Source organism: Arachis hypogaea, chromosome 15 (assembly GCF_003086295.3).
Source record: "Arachis hypogaea cultivar Tifrunner chromosome 15, arahy.Tifrunner.gnm2.J5K5, whole genome shotgun sequence".
In the NCBI taxonomy this organism is placed as follows: domain Eukaryota; kingdom Viridiplantae; phylum Streptophyta; class Magnoliopsida; order Fabales; family Fabaceae; genus Arachis; species Arachis hypogaea.
This window is the reverse complement of record NC_092050.1, coordinates 24,013,399-24,025,206: the sequence shown is the minus strand read 5'-3', so window position 1 is coordinate 24,025,206 and position 11,808 is coordinate 24,013,399. Positions and strand designations below refer to the sequence as shown.

General features: G+C 34.8%; 1 protein-coding gene across 1 annotated transcript; it reads right to left on the bottom strand.

Moving 5' to 3' along the window:
* Positions 1-5,481: 5,481 nt before the first annotated feature.
* LOC140179162 (secreted RxLR effector protein 161-like) lies at positions 5,482-6,243 on the bottom strand. The gene has a single exon (XM_072217816.1). It carries the CDS (start codon positions 6,241-6,243, stop codon positions 5,482-5,484), a length of 762 nt encoding a protein of 253 aa, XP_072073917.1.
* Between the last annotated feature and the right edge of the window lie 5,565 nt (positions 6,244-11,808).

The window sequence follows — 11,808 nt, the reverse complement described above, 5'->3', positions numbered from 1 at the left end:
TTATTTTGGTATTTTGAGACTTTAGTTTGAAGGATACAATTATGTCAGCAAATGTTTTGCTGTTATTTTGGTATTTTGGTATTTACAAATGTCTAAGTTTCGATTAGGGCCATGTTGCCTCTGCAATGATACTATCACTGTGAACATATGAGTTACATCTTTCTTAACAATATGAATATAATAGTACTTTTTGCTATGCTTTACAAGGTTTACTTCAATCTATGTTACATGCACAAATATTTGCTGCTCTAATTTGTATTAAGATCAGGTAACAAACTTTAAACACTCATCATAATAATTCATCTTCATATAACTTACATCCAAAATGTTTACATTTCCAATCTCATCTTGCCATACAGTTCTTAGATACCCTAAAGTTATTCATTAGGTTGCATACATAGTTGTCCTAAATAAATAGGCAACCATAACACCAATCAAAAAAATGCAAAAATACTACAACTTAACCCCAAGCATCTACTTTCACCCATTTTTTTTCTGCTCTTTCCCAATTGATTTTCTAATCCAATCAACCTCATTTCTAACTCTTCTACTTTGTCATCCACCGCATCACTAAGGCCTTCAAATCGCTGCTGGTTCTTCTGCAATACCCCTTTTGATGTTGTCTTCGAAAAATGCTCATTAAAGGAAGAGACATAATCATCTAGCGATACAAAAAATGAGCAACATTCTTCTGCAGTCTACATATAGACAGATACAAAAAGGTTAAAACCATGAACAGACCTGGAACTAAATATAGAATTTTTGTACATTCAACACAAAATTTTACATGAACATACCTTGAATTTAGGGCACCGTAAGAATAATCTATTCGGATTACTTTTGGTCCCAGACATGAATAGAACAGCATCAGACCCGTAACAGCATTTTGGGGAGACCCATCTCTTCTTCCTTCTACCTACAATACTCTCATTAGAGTTCATGCTATAACTCCAACTATCACCAGCTCGCAGGTTGGAGGATGCACAACGTTCTCCACTTCCAACCATGGTCCCCTAGGGTTTCTTGTTTAGACTATGAATACTTTGTGCAGAGGTTGAGGAATGAAATGATGAAGGAAACGTTTGCTTCTTATTAACCTAGCAACGACGTCATTTTTTAATGTGACAGGGGGACAAATCGACCCCTGTCCATTCCCACTTATCCACCTTGGCACTTAACTTTGGCCTAACTGCCAGATCAGCGCCGGTAAATGACATATCAGCTTTTTCCGTCAACTATGGACGGGGGATAAACGGGAGGGAGCGCGATGAGTGATTTTTTGCATAGACAGGGACTGGTGTGGGTTAGTTTTTTGGTTAGGGATCGCGTTGTCCTAATTAGAAATGGACAGGGACCGGGTTGGGTGTTTACTCTTAGTTGTTAGTCATTTAGCTTTCCTTGTGTAGTTTCCTTCCCTGTGACTGCTATATATAGTAGTTGGTTGCTGGGAACTTATACAACACTTGTATATATTAGTTCTTGCATTGCTCATTAATATTCTTCTCAGGTTTCTCTGCCTTTTCTTCATTTCTTTTATTTTTTTGTGTAAACTTAAGAAATTAGTAAATAATTAGTCCAAAAATTAATTATTAATCTAAAAAATTAGAAAATAAAATTTTATAGTTTAATAAAGTAGAGCTAATTAAAACAAAAATTTTGACATAAATTTTAAAAAATGTAGTCCAAAATTGGGCCGAACGGGCCGAACCAAACGAATCAGACCCGTATTGGGCCCAAGACCCAACCCAATTCAACTCAAACTAAACAACTCAGCATTCCCTCCCTTCTCCACACTCATTCCACGTTGAAACAGCAAGAAAGGGGGAAGAACTCTCTCAAAACACAAACCCTCACTTGATCTTCAAACTAAGATAACTTTTGATCCGAAACTCCTATCGCCGCACCGTTTGTGACCACGAAACCGACATGTTGAGATCTACAAAGCCCAGTTATTGAGTAGGTATGGAATCCACTTTTTAGTTTCAGTTTTTGCCTCCCTAAATTTCAAAATTTGATTAACAATGATGTCGAAAATTGTTTAATTTCGGTGTTTAGGTTCGAATTAGCTCGTGAGTTTTGTTGGGTTAAGCTCACTTGAGCTGTGGGCAAGGTAAAAACCCTAACCATCTTGTGGATTTTTGAGATTTTGAGTTTAGAAATTAATTATAGTGATATATGTGGATTAGATTGAATATTGTTGGTGTAAAATCAAATTTGAGGTCGAACTTGTGAAATTTGGAACTCTTTTGAAGAGAATGGAAGCTTGAGATCATTTTTGAAAGCTAGGATTCGTTGGTGAGGAGCTGTGGTTGATAGCTTGTGGTGCAGGGAATGCTTGAGGTATTCCGGGTTTATCGGAGAATTGGCCAATGTATGGTTTCGGTTTCTCGTAACTAAAATATAACTAGAATATGAGACCTGTGGTATGCGCGGGACGGTAAATTAATGATAGTATATAATAAATATTAGAAATTACTATGTTTTGTAGAATTAAATTAAATATATGTAAATTAAAGTTAAATGTAAAAGGCGTTTTATTTAAAATAATTTATAGTACAAAAGATTTGGATGTTAGAATTGTATAAAGTGACATTTTTATTTGGTGGTTTGATTTTTGCATTTGCTTTTGTTAATGGACTTAGTCTTCTTATATAGTGCTCGTCCTCATTTTTTTATTGGTTATTGTTAGAGTTATTTGCTTTCTTCTTTTTGTCGTAGATTCTTGTGAAGGCATGTTTTTTATGAATTGTTGAGTTGTATGCACTTTCTATTATGTTGTTTGTTCCATCTTTGCATGTATGTTCTTCTTTTGAATGTGTCTTGAATTTATATAATTTTCTTTTTCTTTAATCTCTTCATTGGTATGTGATCTTCATCTGATGATATTAGTGTTGGCGAAGTTGGTTCCTATAATCAATGAATAATTTAAATTAGAAATAAAAATGATGTCTTGAATAAGTGAATTTTTTTTCTGGAGTATTACATGTTTTATTTGTTGTAATGAGTGTTGAGATTCAGTGTTTTTGGTTGGAACAAATATTTTGGTAACAGTGTATTGTTGGTAATCTTTTTTTAGATTAAAATCATTTATTTTGATTTCAAATATAAGTGTAAGGTTACACAATTTTTCAATTGGGGTGGTATTTCAATGTCATTACTTTTCTGGAATATCATTAGATTTGAAACAGTTGTGCCCAACACTTTTTTTTCTTCGCCATCAAACAGTACAAAAATTGTTGTAGCACTTTGATTTGAAATAAGTATTCGGTTAGTAACTAATAATTTGATAGATGGGATTATGAAAAGTATATAAGGTTACCTTATTGTTGGATATTGTGGTATTTGATTACATATGCCACAAATGTAGTTGTCTCATTTTTATCTAATATAATCATTTCTAAGCAAAGAGGCTCCTCTTCGTTTGTGGTTGTTAATATTTTTCATAGACGAACCACGCAAACTTTGATAAATTAATTGTCTGTTTGTTTGGTAATATTGTCCAAAGAATGATGCTTTATTGAGTAAGTTTGAGATGAGTTTGAGATGTTGTGTAGTTCGAAAATAAGTTTCTTGTGCTAAATTTGATGCTATTTGAAGGAATAGTGATAAGAGACTTATATAAGTAGGTCAAATAGTATAAAATTTGAATATTTATAACGTAAAATTTATTATGATTAATAATATTATTATGACATTTGTAATATGGATGTTTATTATATTTAATGAGTTATTTATAGAAATTAATTATTGGGGGTTATAAACTTATTGTATTATTTATAACGGTAAGATATAATAAATATAAGGATATGCATTTTGCTGATTTGAAAATAATAGGTGATTTGACAAAAATTGAGTAGTTGATTCTAAAATTTTGCCAAGTAAGCGACGTTACTGACATGACATTAGTAGGAGGAGAAATATGTTTTAAAAGTAATGTGGGTAAACTTATGTATCTACTTTTATATATTAAGAATAGATGTGTCATGAAAACATAGGCTAGATGACCATAAGATAGGTTGAAGCATGTATGTATGTTAAAAAGTTAGTAATCCTAATAAAAAGATTGATGATTGATGATTTTGATGATGATAATGAATGTGAATTGTTGAATGATTGAAGAAAGCAAATTTGGTTTGTGTGTTGGTGCAAACTTAGTGGTTTAATTAATACAATATGTATTTGAGTTGATATGGTTGATGTTAGTTATCATGATGGAAATATGAAATTATCTCGAGAATGAGTTAAGGAGTGATGATTATGTTGAATGATGATTTTGTTGGTGTTTGATGATGATAATGTATTATGATGAATATATGTTGTTGATGTGTGATGTGGTGAAAGATTGGCTATGATGATGAGTTGTTGAAGTTGGTTGAAAATTGGTATTAAAATTGATTAGATTAATTGATTGAATTGGTAGAATAGCTATGATATGAGGGTGGATATGTGTATTGTGGAGAATTGATGCAGTTTTGGTAGAAATTTGGAAGGTTTGGAATGGAAAATTTTGAAAGCTTTGAGATTTGGTATTTTTAGGAAAACTTGATTTTTAACCAACTTCGGCGGTCTATAATTTGAGCCTTGAATCTTGGACTTTAATGAAATCTATTTTAACTTAAAGATATTTTCAAGATCTTTAAAACGATATACAATTTGAGGAATTTGGAATTTTGTAGAGAAAATTATGGACGTCGGAAGTTAGGTGTATAAAACTGATTTTTAATGACTTAGCAGCTTTTTGAGGAAAAGAAGGAGTCACGTACGCAAGCATGCGCACACAACGCGGAGATTGGGCACTGCCCAGGTGTCCCGCGCTGTAAGTATAATACCCACAACTAATTGGCCCTAGGATCACTCACTCATATAAATGACACTATCATATTTTTCATCTCTCAAACTCACTAACACTCATAAAACAAAGGAGATAATTTTCACATTTCAAAACATACACATTTCATTATGGAACACGCAAAATACATAAGGTATATGTGCCTTTATATAGGCAATGTTTTCTACTAAAATAATAATTTATGAATCACAACTCAATTTTGTAATGACCACTATTTTATGAGTTGGCTTCATGAATCTTCTTTCAACTTGTATTCATGTAGTTTCCATAATCTTCTAATTTCAATTCAATTTGATTTTGAATTTCTTCAATGTTGTAGAATGTTGTAGTTGTGCTATTCTCTTGAATGTTCTTCAAAGATCTTCAAGCTTCCAATATGTTAGCTTCTAGCAATATCTAGCCAATTGATGATTATTGTATTCAACTCAAACTTTGCTTCTTTAATTCTTTAACCATGCTTCATGAAAATTCTAATCCATGCAAGTTGATAGATAGCACAAGAAGTTTGTAGAATCTTAGTGATAAACCATGAACTTGTAACCACTTTGAATTCAAATTGAATTTTGCATTTGACTTTTCTAAACTTTTGTTACTTGCATACCTCTTGATTTAATTTTCTAACATTGCCTCCCTTAAATCAAGCTTGTAGAATTAATCATTCCAAGCATCTTTTTCAACTTGTAAAATAACTCGGTCTTCAATGGCTTTGTAAATATATCTGCAACTTGTTCTTCAGTTGGACAATACTCGATCACAACTTCTTTCTCATTCACCAACTCTCTGATTTTGTGAAATAGAATATCAATATGCTTCGATCTTCCATGGAATACTGGATTTTTGCAAAGTGCAATAGCTGACTTGTTATCACAAAATATTGTTGTTGGAATACTTTGTTTCTCCTTTAACTCCTCAAGAATTCTTCTTAGCCAAACTGCTTGTGTTGCACAACTTGTTGCTGCTATATACTCTGCTTCTGCTGTAGAGAGTGCTACTACTGGTTGTTTCTTTGACGACCATGAAATTGCACCAGAACCAAAATGAAATATAAACCCTGAAGTACTTTTTCTTGTTTCTATATCTCCGGCCCAATCACTATCAGTGTAGCCAACAAGGTTTACTTCATTAGTATTCTCATAATAAATTCCATCATTTAAAGTACCTTTGATATATCGAAGAATTCTCTTTGCCGCTTGCAAATGGTTGGTACAAGGCTCCTCCATAAATCTGCTAAGCAAACCAACTCCAAACACAATATCTGATCTAGTCGCAGTTAAGTACCTTAGACTTCCAATCAAGCTTTTGTAATATGTAGGATTCACTGTTCTTCCTTTATCTTCTCTCAGCAACTTGAACTTCTCTTCGACTGGAGTAGAAACTGGCTTTGAATGCTCCATCTGAAATTTCTTCAAAATATCATTTGCATATTTCTTCTGAGAAATAAAATTCCACCATCTTTTTGAACTACTTCAATGCCAAGAAAGTAAGACATCAAGCCCATATCCGTCATTTCAAAGTGTTTTATCATAGCCTCCCTGAATTCTTCAATTATCTTCAAATTGTTCCCAGTAAAGATCAAATCATCAACATAAAGACACACGATCAAGATATCTCTAGGTTCAACGAACTTGATATAAAGAGTATGCTCAAACGGACATCTTCTGAAACCATTCTCAATGAAATAAGAATCAATCTTTTTGTACCACGCTCTTGGTGCTTGCTTTAACCCGTACAAAGCTTTCTTCAATTTGTAAACTTTATCTTCTTCTCCAAGAACTTCATATCCTGCAGGTTGCTCAATATACACTTCTTCTTCTAAAGTGCCAGTTAGAAATGCAGACTTAACATCCATCTGATGTATCTTCCACTTATTTTGAGCCGAGAGTGAAATAATCATACGAATAGTGTCTAATCTAGCAACAGGAGCAAATACTTCAAAATAATCGATACCTGGCTTTTGTTTGTATCCCTTAGCAACTAATCTTGCTTTGAAACAATCAACTTCACCGTTGGGTTTGTACTTAGTCTTGTAAACCCACTTTACTCCAATTGGCTTCTTATCTGTTGGTAAATCTGTCAGCTCCCATGTGTCATTCTTTTCAATGGCATGAATCTCCTCATCCATTGCTTTCTTCCAATTGTTGTCTTTAAAGGCTTCTTCAAAGTTCAACGGCTCACAATCTAAAAATAGAGCAAAATTTATGATTTCTTCATCGGACGGATCGTTGTCATTGCCAACTTCATAATCTGCTAATCTAGCAGGTAGTCTCCGCTCTCTTTGAGGTCTTCTAGATGATTCTGGTTGTTCGGTTGTGTCAGGTTGCCTTTCTTCTACTTCATCACATGTATTTGGAATTATAGTCTGTTGCTTTTCTATCTTTGTGTTCCAATCCCACATGTCTTTCTCGTCAAACGTCACGTCTCTGCTGATGATCACTTTTTTTGTTTCTGGATTGTATAGCTTGTATGCTTTTGAGTCTGTGCTATAGCCGATAAAGATACACTTTTCACCTTTGTCATCTAACTTCTTCCTTAATTGATCTGGTACGTGGGCATAAGTAATACACCCAAATACTCTGAAATGGTGAATGAAAGGCCGCTTTCCACTCCAAGCTTCCTCTGGAGTTTTATCACGAACACTCTTTGTTGGATACCTGTTTAAAATATGAACTGCTGTTGCAATTGCTTCTGCCCAAAATTCTTTAGGCATTTGTTTTGACTTGAGCATGCATCTAACCATATCCATGATGGTTCTGTTCTTTTTTTCAGCAACTCCATTTTGTTGAGGAGTGTATCTAGTTATTAGTTGGTGTTGAATTCCGTGTTGCTTAAAGTAATCTGAACATGCAAGATATTCTGTTCCTCTGTCTGTTCTGAGAATTTTGATTTTACAGCCACTTTGTTTTTTGACAAATGTCTTGAATGTCTTAAAGACATCACATGCTTCTGATTTTTGCTTCAGAAAGTATACCCATGTATATCTACTAAAATCATCAATAAAAGTGATAAAGTACCTGCTACCACCATTACTTGGAACTTCTACAGAACAGAGATCTGAATGCACAATTTCAAGTAATCTTCTGGCTCTCCATGACTTTCCTGTAGGGAATGGATCTCTGTGCTTCTTTCCCAGTTGACAAATCTCACAAACACAATTGGGAATATGAATCCGTGGTAGACCAGAAACAAGTCCTTTTCTTGACAGGTAGTTTAGGCTAGAAAAAATGGAAATGCCCAAACCGCATATGCCACAACCAGTTATCATCAAGTATCATAGAACTCATGCAAGAGGAATTAATATGTTGAATTTTTAATGGAAACATTCTGTTTGAAGTCATCTTTGCTTTATCTATGAACCTTTCGTTGTTGTCAAACACAGTGCAATATCCATGATAAGTTATCATCTTATATCCCTTCTCAGATAATTGCCCCATACTCAGTAAATTGTAATCAAGTTCAGGAGCATAGAAAACATCAGAAATATAACTCAGAGAACCATCCTTCAATCTAATTGGTATGTGCCATTTTCCTTCAATAGGGATCTTTGTACTATTACCAAACTTCAATAATAGTTTAACTGAATCATCTAGAGAAGAAAATAACTCCTTTCTACCAGACATATGATTACTGCAAGCATTATCCAAGTACCATATATTTTCATCTTCAGCACATGAATTACTTGTAAAAAATAAAGTTTGAGTACCCAGATTATCATCAGTATTTTGATGCTGATTTTCTGCAATGTGTGCTTGATTGTTATTCACTATTTTGAATCTGCAATCTGCTGCTTTGTGTCCATACTTTCCACAATGAAAGCAGTTGAAATAGGTTCTTTCTTGATGAAAATTTCCTCGACCTCTTCCTCAGTTAACAGGCCTGAAATTCGTTCCACCTCTTCCTTGATTAGGTGGTGTAAAATTATTATAACTTCCTTGGTTGTAATTGCCACGACCTCTACCTCTGAAACTTTCTTTGCCTCTACTTTGAAAATTAAAACCACGACCTCGTCCTACTTGTGTACGGCTTGATTCTGCAACGTTGTTGAAATTCACTCGGCTTTTCAGGGCTTCCTCGGTTGATTTTTCTGACTTCTCCGGTATTCTACTGATGTGGCTTTCCATGGTTCCTTGCAACTCTGCAATCGTCATAGTATCCATATCGTGGGACTCTAGTATCGTAGTCACCACGTGGTCATACTTTATTGGCATGGTGCGAAGAATTTTCTCCACTACTTTGCTATCGGGCATATCTTCTCCAAAGACTCTCATCTTATTGACAAGATCTGTAACACGAGTAAAATATTGCTCAATAGTTTCTGAGCTCGACATCTCATACCTTTCATATTCTCTTCTTAAAGACTGTAGCTTTACTTTCTGAGCTTTATCTACGCCTTTGAATGACAGTTTCAACGTGTTCCATGCTTCTTTTGCATTTTTGGCATTTGCTATTTTGCCAAACACCGTATAATCTACTCCTTGATGAATTTGAGATAGCGCCAATTGATCTCTCCTCTGTTGGGCAGCATCTGCTCCTTCTTGCAAACCCGGTTCAATGAAATTTCACAGGTTCTGGGCCTTCAAATGGGTAGACATCAAAGTCTCCCAATAACTATAATCAAGTTTTCCATCTAACTTAGGACCGGACCACACAATATTGAAAGTGTTTGCCATACCGGCTCTATAAATCAACAACTATGTGAGAACTCTCCCACACCTTACAAACTCTCAAACACCAGACGCTGGATTAACCAACTCTAATACCAAATGTAAGTATAATACCCACAACTAATTGGCCCTAGGATCACTCACTCATATAAATGACATTATCATATTTTTCATCTCTCAAACTCACTAACACTCATAAAACAAAGGAGAGAATTTTCACATTTCAAAACATATACATTTCATTATGGAACACGCAAAATACATAAGGTATATGTGCCTTTATATAGGCAATGTTTTCTACTAAAATAATAATTTATGAATCACAACTCAATTTTGTAATGACCACTATTTTATGAGTTGGCTTCATGAATCTTCTTTCAACTTGTATTCATGTAGTTTCCATAATCTTCTAATTTCAATTCAATTTGATTTTGAATTTCTTTAATGTTGTAGAATGTTGTAGTTGTGCTATTCTCTTGAATGTTCTTCAAAGATCTTCAAGCTTCCAATATGCTAGCTTCTAGCAATATCTAGCCAATTGATGATTATTGTATTCAACTCAAACTTTGCTTCTTTAATTCTTTAACCATGCTTCATGAAAATTCTAATCCATGCAAGTTGATAGATAGCACAAGAAGTTTGTAGAATCTTGGTGATAAACCATGAACTTGTAACCACTTTGAATTCAAATTGAATTTTGCCTTTGACTTTTCTAAACTTTTGTTACTTGCATACCTCTTGATTTAATTTTCTAACACGCGCACATGGGGTCCCCTATTTTGAAGGCTCGCGTACGTGAGCACCTGTACGCGACGCGAGCAAGTAATGTTGTTTCATGACTTGCGTACGCGAGATGCCAATTTTCACACTCCCGCGTAGCAGCCACTGTCTCACGTACACGGAACCCCTGTTTGGCAGAAATGTAATTTTCAAAGTTTAACCAACCTCTAGTTTTTCAAGCCACTTATACACCCGTTTAAAGTTTGTTAATGAGTCTTAAGCCTCAGAGTGAAGGTAAGTCTGTAAAATAAATGGAGAAAATATGTGGAAGAGTCTTGTGAAGTGTTAACTGATTTAGGGAAGGGTTGGTGATATAAAGTAAGAAGTGATGGATGAATATGATGATGATGCTGATGAATTGTAATTGATTAAATAATGAATTGAATGACAATGAGATAGATGTGACTGGGTAAGAGGCGGTGGCACTGGGCACTCGCGCCGGGTATATGTTAAGGAAGCACAGAAATGTTGAGAAATTGAATGATTATAAATGAATTGGAATGATAATGAAAATGAGTTTGAATTTAATTGTAATATGCCTCCGAATAAGATGCAGTAGTGTTATCCGCTTGCTCCGGGTAAGAGACGAGAATGCCGGGTAAGATGTAGTGGTATTATCCACTTGCTCCAGTTAAGAGTTCGAAACTCTGGGTAAGATGCAAGGGTTGAGTTCTGACACCGCTTGCTCCGGGTTGAGAACTGTAACACCACCTAGATAAGAGGGAAGGGTGAAGTTGTCCCCTGCTCTGGGTACGCGGGTAAGATGCAAGAGTTGCGGCATTATTCCACTTGCTCCGTATTTGGTATTTTGTCCAAGGTTAGCTACTGGACATGTTGGGTTTGGATTTATAACTGACAGATGAGACTCATCAGCCATAGAACAGGCATGCATCATATGCATCTATGTGTTTGTTTGGTGTTCTTTGTTTGGAATGTCTAACTGATTGCATAAACTACTTGCTACCTGTTTATCTATTGTATCTGAATCTTAATTGTGATTTCCTTGCGTATAATATCTGTGTTTGAAACAAATTATTCCAGTGGCGGTTGGGAGGTTTGGAGGAGTTGGAAATGGGAGTATTAGATAGAATAAAGACCCTTAGTTAGTTGCCTAATCTAATTTTGGTTTATTATGTTTTTATAATATTAAATCATATGTCGGAAGTTCTAGGATCGTCTTTGACTTTCTCGGGACCTTTTATGTTAGTTATGTGAGCACTATTACCATACTGAGAACCTCGGGTTCTCACCCCAAACATATTTTGTGGTTTTCAGATATATGACGTGAGGCACCTCGCTGAGGCATTTTGGGAGCTTCTTACAGCAAGGATCTTTTGCATTTTGGTTATTATGTTTTTATGTAGATACATATTATCACCACCACTTCTGTATATGATGTATTACTCCTTTTAGAGGTTACTTTGGAGAATTAGGTTCTGAAAACTGTATTTTGGGCAGATTTGGGAACTCTCTCTTGTACATATGTATATATGCTTATGTGCTCTAGTCAGTTTATCT